This window comes from Erithacus rubecula, assembly GCF_903797595.1.
Source record: "Erithacus rubecula genome assembly, chromosome: 1".
Classification (NCBI taxonomy): Eukaryota; Metazoa; Chordata; class Aves; order Passeriformes; family Muscicapidae; genus Erithacus; species Erithacus rubecula.
The window spans coordinates 89,451,846-89,470,176 of NC_136658.1; the positions used below are offsets into that span (position 1 = coordinate 89,451,846).

Consider the following 18,331-nt stretch of genomic DNA (forward strand, 5'->3'; position numbering starts at 1 on the left):
GAGAAAAGGGGACCATAACCAACTGTGTTCAGCAAAGTGGAACAGATTAGAAAAAGTAGGTTGTGGGAATAAGACTAGCAGCAGGGTAGAAAGCATTGAGGGGGAGTGTGTGGAATGGAAGAGGGCATAGATAAAAAGCTGGAATCTGGAGCTAACAGCATGAAATAAATGAAGTGAAAGGGAAGAAGAGAAATGTGGCCAGGAGCCAGGATGTAGGTAAAGACAGACTAATCAGAGAAATGAAAGAAGAAAGTGATGTGAGGAAAAAAACACTGAGATTGAACAAGGGAGATCGGGACTGTAAGCAAGTAGGACAGAAGGGCAGGAAGATTGGCAGGAAGTCAAAACAGAAAAAAAATGAAAGCTTGGATGAGAACCAGGGAGAGGAGGAGGGGGAGAAGCTGACTGTGCAAGGAATCAGGGCTCAGATAAAACACGTAAGGGAAGGACATGAAGCCAGGCAAAGGAATCAGACAATAAGGCAACAGAATAAGGACAAGAATGGAAGAGACTGGAGGCAATGGCACAAATAAGGCAAAGAGTGGGAGGAATGAACCACAAACACTGTGTCTGTCAGGCACAGAGCCTGAAGGCAACACAAGCTTCCCAAGTGTCACCACCACCTTTCTGCAGTCAGCAAGTTTAACCTATGTGGTCTAAGAGGATGCCTTTTAAACCTCTGGAACAGTTCCAGCAAATAAAAGGGAAGCCTAGTACTCTTTTCAGCTCTTAAGGCAAGTAACAAAGGTCACTCAAATGGTTTTCTACAGCTGATGCAAAAACTTCAACAGTAATTACTTCACGACTGATAATTTTCCATTTTTCAATCCACCAGGAAATTAGACAGAGAAAAAAATAAAATAACTCAGGGAAAATATTTTGTGATCTCGTGATCACATAATCAGATGCCTGTAAGTTATGGCCTGCAAGTTATATATTTTTATTACAGAGAAGATAGTAAATCTGTCACTTCTCTAAGTTTGTGCCTGAAAAGCCTTGTTAGACTTTTTTCATACTTGCCTCTCATATATGAAAGTCACTATAAATGACATTTTAAGGAAAATAAAATTTATATTGATTGTAGAGATCCTATAATGACCAAGTATGTAGAATAGATTTTGCACACCTCAGCTTTATGAACATATATGTACAATGAGAATTTATAGCAATTTTGTAAATTGCAATTTTTTCCTAGTCTGCATATTCAAACTCTTTTCTTATCATTTGGTATTGTGTGAATCTAGGATTCCTTGCCTTATGTTCTCTGCCCACAATTAGCATTTGAATAATTTATAGAAATCTTGTGAATACATTGAGAGTGAAAAAAAGATATCACAAGCAGGAATCCCGGAGTGGGCTCCCTGTTTGAGGAAACTGTGTAATTTGAGCTGAAGGGAAATATGGTCTTCTACCTGAGTAGAATCACATATGCCAAACATGAACAAAAAGTCTGAACAAAAAAGGGTGAGATATGTCTGGTTAATACATTCCCTAGAGGATTTTCTGACCATAAATTAAAGACTTCAACTACTTGACAGGGAAAATATTTATTCCCTGAGTGACCAATTCTTTTTGAAACACTCAACAAACACCCCTTTCTTTAGGCTCTTCTCACTGAAAACATTTGTGGTTGCATAAGTTCAGAAACTGCATTCAAGGGAACTCCTGTGGCAATGGCCAAACTTCATGAGAGGAAGTAGCAATTCCCACAATGTGTTTATATATATCCATCTACACTGAAGCATATTCTAACAACAAATATTGTTAGATTTTTTTTATCTTTTTTTTTGAGTTCAACATGGAGTTAAATAAAAAAAAATCTACAGGTCACAGTTGAGTCAAATGATTAATCTGTTTTGGTAATGATGAGCAAATGTGTTTGTATAATAACAGGGTGTATTCTCTGAGACTTCAACAAAGAGCAGAATCCCTTTTACAATCTGAAAGAAATATTGTGTTTTGATGAACTAACTAATCAGAGTGGTATGATTCAGACCTACCAAAGGTGTGTAAGAGAGAATATATAGACAGGATGACAATCTCACACATTTGAAAATGACACAGGACATATATAATTTGCTAAGAAACATGAGATAGGCATCTGATATCTGTATTTTTTTGTGGGATATTTCCAATTTATATTGTTATATTGGAAGAAATCCTTGCTAGTAGAGGAGTTACTCTTGCAGAGGTCCAGTCAGCAATTGAACAAATGTCTTATCCATTTGGTTTTTTAATATCATGAAACCCTTTAAACCTCAAAGCCAGAAGCTAAATCTGTCTTTCTATGTAAGAGTGCAATGGAGCAAGCTTAAGTATCCCTTATAATCCACACTGCTTAACTGTTAGCTCACCCCCTGACTCTCCTTTGGACCACTCCAACCAGCTCTCCACAAACATGACTAATCTCCTAGAGAGGAAACTAGCTCTAAACAATGTGAATGTGAGCCAGGCTGTTGCATGGCTTAATCCCTAGTCCTCTTTTATTTAGTGATTTAACAGTTTAGACACAGGCATCATCCCCCAAGGATGAATTTTTGGGAGAGGTAGTGTGTAAGCTACTGCAGAGTCAGCTCTGACCTGCATGTGTCTGATAGCTGTTTGAAAGGTGACATTTCTGTGATAAACAACAAAGCAGCAGCTTGTGCCTGGGAATTGTGCCAAAGTACCCAAGGCAAATGTCAGAGCTGCAGCCTATTCCCACCACGGGGAAGGCAAGTGTGCACTCTCTGATCACAGCAGCTGGAAAATGTCCAGCAGGGACACTAGTGCCAGATTACTGGCTGTCCACAAAGTGATTGCTGTGCTAAATCCAAATTAAGGGGACAGCCTGAGGAATACGAGCTGCCCTTCTGCAGCTGGCAGCAGTGCCAGCAGGGGCAGGGTGGTACCCAGTTCATGTGCCTGTGCTGGTGGCACAGACAGCAGCCACCAACACACCAGCACTGCCCCTGCTGCCTGACAGGGACACAGGAGCCCCAGCTGCCATCAACAACTGGGCTGCAAGCCTCTGTGTCCAAAAGGCCTTGATAATTTACACAGGCCACCCTGACATATTCTAATTTATTGAGGCTAACTTTGTTGCCTTAATAATCTTATTTTGAAGAGTTTTTTGAGTGCCACAGATGCAAATTTGGATGTGTGTTGTGAAGGTTATTATTTTCCATCATTTTATTAGGGTAAAATGATGAAGGTAAGCAACTCTGATCTTAATACCTCAATAATATAATTTTTTAGTATGATGTTAATATCAATATGCATTAGAAACACAAAATTGCCTTTAGCCTTAATACTTATGGGAGGGGAAATGAGAGCAATCCTAGAAACTCAGAATAGCATTGTTTAAAAATAGGTCTATTTTTTAATGTTTGTAGACTGACAGTATTTCAATTAACAGTCTATTACACTCAATAATAACCTAATCTGTTCCTGTAAAGCAGATTCCTGTCTTACAGGGACAGACTTTCAGGCAACAGCCTCAGCTGCTCTATTCTGTGCTCAGTAGCTAGATCCTGTACATAACTCACCAGCAATATCCTGTATTCCTATGCAAGAAAAATATTCTGCTCTGGATCTACATGTTCTGTCACTAACAGGACAATTCATTTATCATTCATCCATGCTCTGTTTTAATATTCAGACTAATAATGTTTAAATGGTAAATTTATTAATTAAACTGGTTTTCTTTACAAATGTTTGTAAAGATAGACACAGATAATCAGTTTTCCAGCATCAGATAATACATATTGACACTTAAAACACTTATCCCTCTCTGGAAACAATAGAAGAGGATTCTGCTGGGTTTTGCTTGTGATAAGATTGGTCTTGTTGTGTCTAACTTTAGTCTTTCTCTAGGATTCACTTTGTGCAATTTAATGATAATAAGATGTCTTTAAACTTTATTATTCACTAATACTACAAAAGGAATATAATTGGTCTGTATTTAGCTAATCTTAGTGTCCCATGTTCCTTCATAGTCTTTCTCTGTGTGTACTCGTACTGGCTGTATAGAGACTAGTGCAGCTGGTTCCTGACTCCTCACTGAAAACTCCTGAAATAAAACAAATTAACACTGTTGTCATGTGGGATATAAAGGAGATGCAGTTCAACAAAAGTTCCTACAAAAAAGATCATTTCAAAAATAGCAATCTGAGCTTTTAGAATTTTTCAAAAAGAAAGACATTTTTTCCTTTAGCCACTTTCAACTACAAACTGTACATGTATAGGCCTGTTTCTGAAAGAAAAATACCTATCTTCACAAGAAAAATAATATTTGAAGTCATCCATAGTGTTGTAAACATGCACATGCTACACACACATAAGGAAAGTTCCTTTCCAGCCCTTTCAAGTCCCATTTAATTAAACTCGGGTTTAGCTTCACAATATAAGAAATGTACAAGCTGTAGTAGAAGAACATTGTTGCAGTACAAAGCCCTAACTCGCAAGAGATCCTAAAAGGTGAGAATAAGAAGTTGCATCACTGCTATCCCTCATTTCTGAGTAAGAGCTTTCTTATCCTACTGAAATCTGAACACAGAGTGAGTGCAGAGGGATCAGTGAGAGTAGTAGAACTGTAGAGAATTACTGAACAGCACATGGTAAGATAGGATGAGAAAAATAAATCTACAGTAAATTCTAAATACCTTACTTCCTAACAAAACTTTGGTTCAGTATCTTTGTGTGAAATTCTTCTCTGTAAATTTTTTGAGGATACACTTCAGGCCACATATATGTATGTTTATACATATATCTAACCCAATGACTTAAACTATTATGAAAATATGTAGAGCTTTGACACTGTTAAAGAGCAGGCACACAGCATCTCAATAGGAGAAATCTATTACCCAGCAGAACTAACTAATCTAAATAAACACACCTATTTTTACTATTGCTTTTGCTCTATGTTTCACTATTTTCCTGTTATAAAGTGTATTATTTGCTTTCTGAAGTCTGAGCTAAGATGCATCACAGAGGTTTTTGGAAGACACTTATGGGTAAGTGGTGATTTATGAGCCCTGAGGTGGGTGGAGAGCTGTGGAGGACTCTCCTAAGAGGCCAAACTGTAAAAAAGACATGAATAGTGAGAGTGAGGATGAAGGAGAACTAGAAAGGTAAGAAAAATGAAAACTGAAAAGGTTTTAAGAGGGACAAGGCATATTTAGATATGGCCTGTAAACCCAGTGCACTTCCAAAAAAAAAAAAAAAAAAAGTTAGCTAAACAAACTTTGATATCAGACTGTAAAAAAATAACAAAATGTTTGTCTTCCTTTCAAATGTCAGTGTACAGTAGTTTTTGCTGTAGACAAACTGTTGCTGGTGGTGGATTGAGCAGTACTGGGTTAATAGCTTTACAAGGCTCATTCTCAAATGGTCTCTGTCATTTGAGATGCCAATCTGCTCTACACAAATGAGAAAGCTTTTACATTAAAATAAGAATAGTCTCCCTGACTTGAGAGCATTTGCTATTGCTGCAGCAGGCTACCCCAAAGGGAAGAGAAGCAGGTGAAAAATCATGCTTTACCTGTCCATACTTTGCAGCCAAATGCAGGGGTGTCCAGTACTGATTATCCACTACATTGAGATCAGCCCCATGATCCAGAATCAGAGATGCAACATTCTTGTATCCATTAGCACAGGCCACATGCAGCTGCAATGCAAAAGTTAAATTTTCATGTTTGAATAGTTTAAAGGACTAATCCAAGATGTGTTATTTCATATCTTTACTAAATCACAGTTTCAGCCAATACAAAATGTACTTGTGATTACTACAGGCTAGAAAACAACTGTTTAATCTTTTTTACCATTTATAAACAAGATGCAACAGAAAAAAACTATTCTAGCTTTTTGTGAGCTACTAAACAATCTAGTCCATCACTTTTCATATAACTTCAAGCAAACATGCTTTCAAACACATTCAAAGACTTCATGAGCCATGGCAGAATCACAGATTTCAACAGAGCTTGAGCTCTATTTGAGCCTAGAATTAACTTCCTTTTGTGGCAGTTCAAATGTTCCAGATTTAAGCTGATACTACTCCAAAATTAATTCATTAGCACATAATAAAACCAAGCAGATTGAGATTGAAACACAAAATTAGTAACAAAAAACATACTTTCACAATTTTGAACCACAAAGATTTTATTTTCTATACTTGCATTTCTTCCCTAGGTAGTTATTTTAACTGGCAATTGTTTAAATAATTTTATTTGATTTTCTGCATGTCTAAACTTCAATGAAGAGTCAAAGTAGAACAGAAGGAGGGTGGAAAATGCAGTAACAGAGTGAGAGAAACTCAGGTCAGCAGAAACCTTAGGAGGTCAAGTAGTGCAACTTGCTGGTAAAGCAGGGACAACTTCAAAGGTACCTGTGTTTGCACAGGGCTTGTCACTCTGTGTAGCAAATACTGTAGGAGTGATAAAGCATGAAAACTTTAAGAAAATAAAAAAACCCTCAAAATATCTTTATTAATAGATGATTTGAGGAGCTGGACATTATCTTTTGCAATATAGTATTATTTACAGCTATGTATGTGTTTGTCATTTATATCAGCAATCAATTCCACTATATGTTATTTATAGGATGAGATTTTTTTTATATAAATAACCCCAACAGACATTTTGGTTCGGTTTTTTTTTTTTTTTTTTTAAACGAATAGCAAGTGTGAAAAAATAAATATAAAAATAGTATAATACCAAACAGGCCTTGTGAACAGAGAAAAAGGTAAAGACATAATGGGCAATAGAATTATTTTCTCCTGTAATAATGTAGAAGAAGAAAATACCAAAAGGATTATTACATCAGGGAAAAATTGTAATTTGCAGGCTTTAGTGAAAATTGTCTCTTACATGTGGTGAATAACTGCTGAGGCACATATTTCATATGATGAGATTGATACAGGTTATAGTTTAGTTGTCTTTACTCTCTCATAGTCATCTGCTGTGATTTCAAACATTCCCTTCACTTCTGGGAACTTTAGAATTTGGGAAAATATAACTGCTCATCTCCAGGCAGAAGTTAAAACCCACACTAGTCAGTAAGAATAGGTCATGAGAATATTGCAGAAATTGAGAAGTCAGATCACAGCTGGTCTCTGTATCCCCAAACTGCACAGTCCAATTGCACAACTTTTTGTCCTTGAAGCATTGTTAGCATAGGATATTCTTCTTCTGGTGATTGAAATGGATGAATAATGGCAATAAAAAGGTCTTGCAATAAACCTGTTACTACAACTGTGTAGATCCAAAGTCACTGTAAGAATAGGAGACACTAAAATGTGAATTGAAGATATTATTTCCCTTACCTGCTATTTCTGGTTCAGCTGCACACACAGAGGATACACAAAGTTTTCACTATGAACATGATTGATGCAGAGGGAATGAATACAGTACAACTCATCCAAAATCTCCCCCTGGAGAGGGTGCAAAACTCCCCTGGGGGCAGAACTTTGATTCTGCATGCTATGATTTTCAATGTACAAAATTCTCAGATTTTTCCTGTAATTTGACATAGCTTCGTGGTGGAGGGAGGGTGTGTTTTAACAGAAAAAATTACATTTTCTATTCAGATATCGACTTGACAAGTGCTATTTTCAAGCACTGTAAAAGCTCCTAGGAAATATTTCATGGCTGAAATCTTTAAAAGAAAAATTATTGCAGGAGAGTACAGCAGAAAAAATGTTGTCTGTTGGTATTGCACATCCACAAATGTAGATGTTATGAGTCTATGAGAATGTGTGTATTTATACATTTACAACAATAATTTCTCTTTATTCATCTTAACTTACACATGGACTAAGATATATATAGTTTATCAGGAGAAAACAAAACTGATTTGAGACTTAAAAGAGAGATACTTGTCCTTTTTGTACAGATAGATGTAAAATAAGAAAACATTATTCCCAGAACTCTCGATGCAACTATCACAGACTGGCTGACTCAACACCCATGAATAGAGAGATAATTGTTTAACAAATTCTGGATTTTCCATCAGTTTTTCAAACAAAAGTTTCACATAAAAGAAATATCAAAGAAAAGAAAAATTACTTACTTTGTACATATTTCTTGAAAAAAATGAGATTTCAGCACAAAAACCTCTCATGCTAAAAATATCTCTTTTGTCATCATTCTCCTAAGCAAAAAGCAAAAACCCCAAAATATCCACATGTTTTTCTCCCAGTATTTGCAGCTCTGTTAAACATCTTGCAGAAATGTATTTCAACTATTCCAGCTAAATACAGGAAAGGTCTTATACAGTAAGACTTATATAAGATCATACCCCAGGTTTAATTCAGACAATTCTGACCTAAATAGCAACAGAAGTTGAGTACAATAGCTACGTGATTTAGCAGCTTAGATAAAAATACCAGAAAACTGGAAGGTAAATTAATGCTTTTATGAAATACACTAAAATTTGTGCTGTTTTTTCCCACTCCTTCCCTGCTTCCCTCCTGTTTTTAAATACAGGTAACTGCCTTAGGGTTGCCACCCCAAAAGTCACAGTGTTCTGCTTCTAGAGAGAGACAGCTGGCTGGATTCAACCCAGAAATAAGGCTTATAATTTGTATGGCTATAGCTTAAACACTCCACAGGTATTAAAATATGGAATGATTTCATACATTAATTCAGTATCAGGCAATGTAATTCAATGCAAATACATAAATGATAGTAATAATTATTAGTGCTCTAATAATATTAGTACACTATTTGCAAAAAAAAAAAAATCAAGGCACTTTAAAAAATGTATTCAATATAATAATGCTGCTGATTTACCATTTATTGATTGATTGATAATGGTGTTGAAGATTTTATATGCAAAGGGAACATTCCACAGACAGGCTATGGAAATACACTAATTTAGAATTATTTGACACCTGAAGAAATAGAAGTCCTGACAAAACAAACAGAAGACCTATTTTCAGAAAAAAAATATAATGAAACCCAGTGACAACAAATAACATGCAAATTTGGGAGTAGAAGTATTTTTCTGTATTTATGGTGTATTGAATGCTTCAATACACTGAACCAAGATTGGATTGCTACATAAAACAGTGTTTTAGTAGGGCTTAGCCAGAAGTTATGAGCTAAAAACAGGGATCACTAAGTGAAGTTTCAGCCCCTCTTTCACACACAATGTCAGAGACCACATGTACCTCCTGCAGCTTAAAACTATGGTGTTAATATTTTTGCTATTAAATTTGATGTCACATATTTATTGACGAGAAGAAAAAAAAGTCATTGAGATGTTGCACTACCCTATTTTAAAATCCATATTATGCATGCAATTGACATATATCTATTTTCAAAACACCATGTAGAACCAAAACCTTCTTAAGAGAACTGCTTTGCAAACGTGCTGAACTGGTTGAACACGTGCATATTCCCAGGGTGATGATTACATGTTCCCACTCACCAGGGTAACTCCTTCATCATTCTTTTGATTCACATTGCCTCCACTTGAGATGAGCTGTCGGACATCTGTAAGCATTGTCACAGCTCTCTGAATCTTCATTTGGCGCAAGGAATTCAGCTCTACACCTGGAAAAAGAAAAGGAAAAAACTTTCTGTTTTATTCATCAATAAAGAACGGATGTATGATTTTGTGTTCTGGGTTTTTAAAAGATTAATCAACATTTGAATAGACTTCAGTGTTTACTTACCTACAGTTACCAGAAAGTTTATTCCTATCTTTATCAGCTGATATATGGAATATTTAAGTCAGTGAGCAATATCCAATAAACCACCCTGATCTCCTACTGACAGCAAGAGCAGTTGCAGGTAAGGGAGATGCAATGTCATGAAACCCACTGGGAGTGTGAAATAGCTGTGATTGGGAAAAGAATTTAACAATTGAAGGAAGCCACTCCAGTGTTTGGGACTTATTTAATTTTGTTGTTGCATTCTTTCAGCCCTGGAAATACAACACAGTACCTAGACCAGTCCCTCAAATTCAGTGGCTGAACTGCTTGTGAAGTCAAATGACAGTAACACTCAACACTTTTATGTGCCTGGTTTATTTTTAACTGGGATTAGTTCTCCAGCTGAGCCTAGACCACTTCAAGGCCCCCTAAACCAAGAGGAAATGTGGTGTGGCAGTAGGAACAAGCAGGAAGGGATGAAAGGAATGCAGGGCATGGGATTGTTTGTGTCAGCATTGCTACTGAAACTGTCAAAGAGCAATATTAAAAAGAAGATAAGCAAGGCAGCCCTTAACCAAAAGAAAACTTGGTCTCCAGTCTGAAGAGGTTTAAAATAAAGAACCAGGATACAACAAAAGTGTGAAGTGATTAAATTAGAAACACACTGTGCTTTGATTGGAATAAATAACCAAAATTCAGGAATTCATTCTTCTGCTTCTAGCTACATGTGATTATTTAAACCCATATACAGAAAATGCATTTTGAGTATAAAAATTCTATTCTGGCCATGACATAGCAAAAAATCATGCACATGAGTGATTTTTTGTTTCTCTTTCATTTTTAACACTGAGTTGAAAAATTACAAACTATAAATTAATGTAATTAATTTGCATTTAACACAATATTTTATCTTCAACAGTACTTGAAATTCTTTACACTACTAAAACAATAGAAGCATGTTTCAGGGTCAAATAATATTTTGAGTTTCTCAGTTTTGATCTAAAAAATTGGAACTTATATAAAGGGGTGCACAATATGTACTTCATCAGAGAATTCCAAATTTTTTTCCACCTGTACGTGCTGCTTTATGTTCTGTTGCCTGCAACACTTGCAAGAGTTTCAGCTTTGAAATTAAATGTTCAGTTTGAGCACTGTCTTTCTATTCTCTCATTTTTAGACCTGTCACCTAAATGCTGCTAAAGAACACCAAATGTAAAACACAAATACAAGCATGAGATGGATAAAATCATGCTTTCTGTATCTGGATTAACCCTGTAATCTTTCATGTGGATGTAATTTCGACAAACACACACATGTATCTACATACATATATACACACATATATGTGTGTATATACACATATGACACTGATACACTAAATTAGACAATGACCCCAAGGGAGAATGTGTTTAACATCATACTGCCTGAAAGTTGCTAGACCAGAACATAATGACAATTTCACAGAATGTTCTCAGTATCTCCTAACAATCAATGTTTTTTGTCAGAAATAAAGCTTTTATGCCTTCATCATATTTCAGAGTAATGATTTGAAACTACTTGATGATATTTACAGACTACCAATGACACATGATGCCAATTAAATCTTTTTTTCTTTCCGTTTCTGCTTTTTTCTTTCTATTTCCTGCTTTTTGCCACAGTAAATTAATGGTTTAACACTCTCGTCCCAGTGACAGAACTCTCCCAAACACCTAAAGGCAATATACACCCAAAATTTATTATGATTTGCAGTGTTGAGCTGACATTTTAAACACCCAACATAGAAGACTGAGCAGACAAAACAAAGCTTCACTGGTCCAGATGAAGTTTTTTCTGATGTTCTCAGGTAAGGAAGACTAAAGTTTAAATACAGATGCAGCATTTTATACCTGATGAAGTAAGACATGCTTAAGTACTGCTGACAGAACTTATATCAATTTTTTCTTCCTCTTGATGTACAATTAGAACAAGTTTTGAGTTTCAAGGGGACAGAAAATGGGTGGAAATTAATTTACTACCTCTCTTGTCTGAGAATACCTCAAACACTCAAAAGCAGAAACTAATTTCACATTCCACAGATTAGAAATACAGTTTCTGATTGTCCAAGGAAGAAAAAAATGAAAAATAAAAAAAAAATACTGAGAGTGAAATACAGTTATTATGAGTTTATTTCCTTCATCATATTCAAGGTAAATTACAGTAATGCCTACAGGTTGAGGACAGAGGCCAGCTGAGTCCACAGCCTTCTCTAGCAATTTACTACTGACTTACACTCAATATAGTCAGAGAATTAACATATCAGTACATTGTTATATTAACAGTGAAATATTGATCCTTACTCCTTGTTCACTGCCTTTTATTAAAGCTTGGTGTGACTTATCTGGGGCCATTGAAAAACTCAGCCATTGGAAGATGAAATCTACTCGTGTTGAAGAGGAAAACAAGAAAAGCACACAGTTGCATTAACTGCTGTATTATTTTCTATCATAAATGTAATGCAGCCATCAGCTCAGAGAAAACACATAAACATGCCACAGAGGAACAAAAGTCACAGTCTGTGTGAATCCAAAACCTACTCAAGATAGCCTTACTTCAAACTAATACTTGTATAAATGAATGATACATATTTCATTAAACAAACAGAAGTAAATCAGCCAGAGAGGTACCAATGTGACATGGTTCCACAGACCACTTTTTAAACATCCAGAGTTTGAAAATGCTACAGAAACAATAGATTTTCCCTTTCTCTACCTTTACAAAAAATATAATGAAAATATGCAATCTAAGTTTCAGTCTTGGAAGTGGAGTTTTGAATTCCAACAACTCAGGAGCTATTAGGCTTCAAGCAAAAACTTCTGTAGTGGGGAGTGAGAAGCAGATTTTTCAAGCATGCACATGTATCATTCTGTGAGGCTCAAACAAGGAGACCTTGTCAGTAAGTGCTTTCCCTTGATCAAATTTATAATTCTGGGGAGTTCGCTCTCCCTCCCCAGGGAGTGATGCTTTCCAGGAATTTAAATGGAACAAAAAAATGCTACTCATACAGTAAGTAACTCTCACTGCCTGAATCAAAGAATGACCTTCACACTGCTTTTCAACAGGGAAGTGTGGTTTAGATATTCAGCTGAAATGGGACGACAGCCAGCATGAATAAAAAGAGGAAGAAAAACACATTGGCATCCACTATGGGAATGGATTCACATTTCAAAAAACTGGAAAGTCAAAAAAAAAAAAAAAAAAAAAAAAAAAAAAAAGGAAAAAAGGCATAAGAAGAAAAAACCAACACCAAATACCCTGTAAAATCAGAAAAGCTATAGTTGGAATTCTGCAGGAGATAAGATGGAGAAGGAGTGGTTAAAATAGAAGTGACCCTGCAGGACACACATTTGGTGATGAGTATCAGTGGTGATGTCAGGCAGGAGTATAACCTAAAAGGTACAAAATAAATTACCTTTCACTGTTCAAGCAAAATACCTGACAAGGCCATTTCATGTGCTTTGGCTGTCTCACCTTCTCTGGCATATGGTTACAGAAGTGACAACCAAAAGGAATAGAAAAACCTAAGATAAATAATGCAAAAATAACTTTCCAAAAGTATCAGTGATAAAGAAATACAAAGCAAACACAACTGAGGATTGCTATTAAACACCTTTTCCTCACAAATGTTCAGTACAAACAAGTGTGCAAGGGGAACAGCCATTCCTGGGACCAGTACAAAACACTGAAACACTGGCAAACACACATTGCTCACAGCCCCAGCAGCCACTCAGCTGTAACATGCAGGTCTCATTTTCCAATGGGCTTAACAGCCTTAAGGAGAAGTCAACAGCACCTTGCCTTGCAAACATTGAAAACTTGCAGTGGAATTGAGAAGCCAATCTCTCTTCTCTCACTATCTATTTCTGCCCTTCCACAGAGCTGTAGATACAGCAAGGCTCTTTCCATCCTATGCATGATAAGGCTCTCTTACTCTTCTATAATTCAGGCAATACCACAGTTTAGAATTTATATTTTTCTTATGTTTGGCATAGAATAGGATAGATATGTTAAAAAAAATAAAATCATGGTACAATTCTTTAAATACAAATTTTCATTTATTGAAATAAGCTATTATTTGCTTTAAGTTTTAGAAAGACTTTTCTGGCTGCTTATTAGATATCTTTGTAAACAGCATTATTTTTGTGAGATTACATTGTTCAACAGCCCTTGTGCATATCACTTGGCATTATGTGAATCTGATTTTCAAAGGTCAGCATATAAACAGATACATGCCAGCAACATTTGCTATGTGAGGAGGGAAGCCAATATTTTCAGATACTGCAAAAGAATGCATACTTGTAAAACTACTAACTCACTGCAGCAACACTAACTGATGTTGCTGGAGGGTTTTGTCTGCCTTTAAAGATATCATTATATATGTTTAGTAAAGCATGTTTAGTTTCATACACTGGCTTGGGTTGGAAGGAGCCTTAAAGATCATCTAGTTCATTCACCCTGCTATGGGCAGGGATACCTTTCACTAGACCAGGTTGCTCAGAGCCCCATCCCACCTGGCTTTGGACACTCCCATAGATGGGGCATGCACAGCTTCTCTGGGCAACCCCTGTTCCTTTGTTTCACCATCCTCACAAGTAAGGAATTTCTTCCTATTATCTAACCTAAACCAGTTTAAAATTATTGTCCCTGTCCTGCCACTACATACCCACGTAAACAGTCTTTTCCATCTTTCCTATAGGCTCCCCTCAGGTACTGGAAGGCTGAAAATATACCAAACCCTTTCTTTTCCAGGCTGAACAAGCACAACTCTCTCAGCCTTTCCTCATAGGAGAGATTTTCCACCCTCTAATTATCTTGGTAGCCTCCTCTGTACTCATTTCAACAGCTCCATGTCCTTCCTGTGCTGGGGAGCCAAGAAGTGGCTGAAACCCTACAGGTGGGTCTCACCAGAGCAGAGCAGAGGGGCAGAATCCCCTCCCTGGTCCTGCTGCCCACACTGCTCTGCATGCACAGTTGGCTTTCTGGGCTGATGAGGTTAATTTCCTTCTAGAATATTTCCAAATATGCTATCAGAAGTGAAGTTCCCACCTCCTCCTCATGTAGATATCACAGTGACAATTCTCCCACTCTAGTGAACATGCTTTTATTCCTCTCTTCTCCAATAAGGACATGGATGATCCTTTCAGCTAAAATTAGTTAAGTGAACTGTCTCTCAACTTGTATAATAACAAAAATATTTTTTGCAATTTATTTCAAAAAGCTTGCATAATTCAAGGTTTAATATTAATGCATTAATTTGTGGATATCTACTGCATATTTATTTTTTCTAGTAATACTAGAAGACAGAAGCAAAATAAGTATATCACTCTGTCCAGCTACTTGTGGTAAATATATCTGAAACGAGACCATCACAGATGGTATTTCTACAGTACAGATTTTACTTCAAGGTTTTGATATGCTATAGGGTTTTTTGGTTTTTCTTTTGTTTTTTGTGAGAGAGCAATAAAAGCAAGCTACTCAACACATTCAAGGGAGGCAGGAGCTGAGGGCGAACACAGGTCAGGCAGGTCACCATCCTTGCTGACCAGAGCACAGTCCCCCAGTACCCAAAACAGAAAACTGAGCAGGACTGGTGATGGGAATCAGAGCCAACAGCAGTCCTGTGGTTGCCAGAAAAGCCTCTAATGACAAATCCAGGTAGATCAGGTAAAGCAAGGAGTCAAATCAGTGGTCCAGGGTTGGGGTCAGCAAGGATCATGTCTGGGCACAGAACTACCTCAAGCAAGGACCTGAGACAAAGGATGGGTCATGGCAGTGCTGCTCCCAGCTTAGCTCCTTCCCATCCAACAGCTCCCAGGTCACAAGGCCACCAGAGCTGGCCTTGAGCTCAGGCAGCCAAGCCCTGGGCACAGGGATTGTCGGTGCCTTGTTTCTTTTTTCCAACTTGATTAATGTTATAGTTTTAAGAATTCTATAAAAAAAGTGATAATATGCCTCTGATGGTAATGAATTAGATTTCTTAATAAGTTGTTCAAAAGGATACTGAAAGTTCACCCCCAGTTTCTGATGTTCTTCACAATCTTTTTTCAAATCTTAGCAAAGCCTATTCATCAAGGAGATGACAGTTTTCCTTCTAGCATCTGGTAGAAAACTAGATCATAAACTACTGGCTATAACTTAAAATGTTAATTTCAGTGTAAAAAGTCTGCACAGTGAATTTAAAGCTTTTCCCTCTGATAGAAACATATGGGTAACATCTGGAAGCACAAAAATATTAAGAGGAATCTAAGACTTCAAAGCTCCACAAGAACTAGAAAAAATTTAATATTAAGGTAGCTCATTCACATTTATATTAGAAAACAGAATGGCCAAAGGAAAATGAGCATTCTCAACTACTACATTTTCCAATGTGTCACATTTTTCATGTGCTTCATTTTTTGAAAGGACCTACTGAAACCTTTCATTTGTTCCTCTGTTCTCACTGGCAACACCAATACCTAAGCCCTACCATCAATTAATCAGGCTCTCTGATGAAAATAGATATTTTTTGTGTGCGTGATAATCTTATGGGTAGGTGGCTCCCAATCAACAAGAATCAAAGTGAAAAAACTTTGAGCCACCCTGAGGCTGTTTGGTTTTGATTGCCTATTTTTCTGTCAACCTACTGCATCAATATTGTTGAAAGATATTTTGTAGGCATAAATCAAGATCATAGTGCATATGGTTCTAAAACAGAAAATGTATTAGGAAATCCAGTTTCAGCTAAAGCTTGCTGATCTTTAGTGCTAACAGTCTGTATGTGTTGGCATTTTAGTCAATTCTTACTGCAGTATATTAGCAATAATTCCTTAAATGCCTGTGAAATAGTTGGAAATATTAAAGCCTAGAACAGTATTTAAATGAAATAAGATTGATTTATATCCCTTTATTTTCTTGACTGCACTGAGAAACTCCAGGGGTTTTTCTCCCCTTGTTGGATTTCTAGATCTTCTAGATTTTCCAGCTCTGGCAGACCCTCAGCAGGACACAGCTGAGCCTGGCAGCTCCTGAAGGAGCTCCATGCCTGAGAAAAACACAACTGGAGCAGAGGAAAAGTGTGAAGGAGAAAAGGGGCAGAGAGAGGCTGCTATTAGAAAGATCACTCCCCCCCACCTCCATGTGCTGCTTATGAAGGTGGAAGAGTTCAGAGTGAAAAAACAAAGCCTGGGAAGAGGGAAGGAAAAGGATCATTCCAATGTTTTCATTCTCTTCTCTGCCTGAGCCTATTGACAGTTGACAATTTCCACCAAGTTGAATCTGTTTGGCCTGTGGCAGTATCTGGCAAGGAATCTTGTCCTTGTTATGCAGGGAAAGGATGAGCAGCTTTGTGGGAGTTTTTAGTGCAACCACACCAGATATTATGGGTAACTTCAAATTCATTACAGTTTAATCAAAAATATTTTTCGGTATATCTTCCTATCACATTTAGATTATTGTAAAGTGTCAGGTTTGCAGTAAATTTTTCCTTAATCCTTGCCCACTACTTTTCTAAATTAGATTTTTCTGCACATCATATGTCTTGTGTATTGTTAACTCTTGGCTTCAGGGAAATTCTCTTTAGTGTAGTAATTGACAAGTTGGCTAATTCTGGCTAATGTTAAAAGCTGCCTTCAGTGTAGGATTCTATACTAACATGTAGCTTCTTTTTAAAAATTCTTTTTTATTCTACCTACTGCTGCAAGGCAGAACAAAAATGCTTCTATTTTTCAGCTGAAGAGTAAGGCTTAATTCCCTTACTAGTAAGAATTTAGCAAACAATGATCTATATTCACAAAATCTGCACAATACTTTAACTGATTTAAATCACACAAAACCACCTAAGTGGATAGAGTTTGCACATGATCTTGGCTCTATATGCATTTTTCTGAGACACCTGAATATGATCCTTTTAATATTCAGGGAACAAAACAGACCTATTATTCCCTCAGCTTGGAATAGCATAACAGATTTTACTCAAGTGCATGAAATCTGTATTACCATCAAAGGTCAACCTTTAACCAGCTATTTTAAATTAATTTCCCCTCACATAAAGTGAATAATTCTGTGTAAAATACTTTCCAGAAAAGAAATACCCATTTTTTTCTCCTGTATCTGTGTCACAGTAGAAAAAAAGAATGCAATCTGTATCTTTGGGTAGATATGTTATTTAAATATAGTCATTCTTTAAAAAAATAAGTTAAAGAAAACCATCTGGTGTGATTTAAGCAATGATCTGCTACTGCAGGAAACTCTCACTACACAACATGAAAGCTACTAAATTTGCTTTGAGATGTGTGTGATATGTAGACAGCTCTTAAGTATATATATTCTAATGTCCAAATATTCTTCTAAGATTCAATAACAAGGCTGACATTTTTGGAATGCACAGTTATGCTACTAAAAACTGAAGCCTGAGAGCTTGGAGGACAAAAGAGAACAAATATTTATTTAGAAATAAATTGCAGTAAATGTGTCACCTCCTGTGACTTGGCAAATACAGAACAAAGAATTATCTGTCAGTCATTTTTAGTTTATAGCTAAGTCATGCAATCCACTATACAGCTAAATACCACGTAAAGAAATAAAAATGTTCCACTCCTCAAAGTATTTAATATTTAAAACACCCTTCTGGAAAAGGAGGAAACAAGGATCATATGCCATGATCAGAGTTTCACTGACACAGTT

The 18,331-nt window shown here is 36.5% G+C and overlaps 1 protein-coding gene across 1 annotated transcript in view; it reads right to left on the bottom strand.

The window, feature by feature from the left end:
- The window catches only part of MYO16 (myosin XVI), a 353,826-nt gene that overhangs the window by 183,609 nt on the left and 151,886 nt on the right, over positions 1-18,331 (bottom strand). The window contains exons 6-7 of the mRNA XM_079322616.1: positions 9,409-9,533; positions 5,522-5,647 (exon numbers count right to left, since the gene is read on the bottom strand). Coding sequence (XP_079178742.1) covers positions 5,522-5,647; positions 9,409-9,533 — 251 coding nt within the window. The remainder of the gene's footprint in view (positions 1-5,521; positions 5,648-9,408; positions 9,534-18,331) is intronic.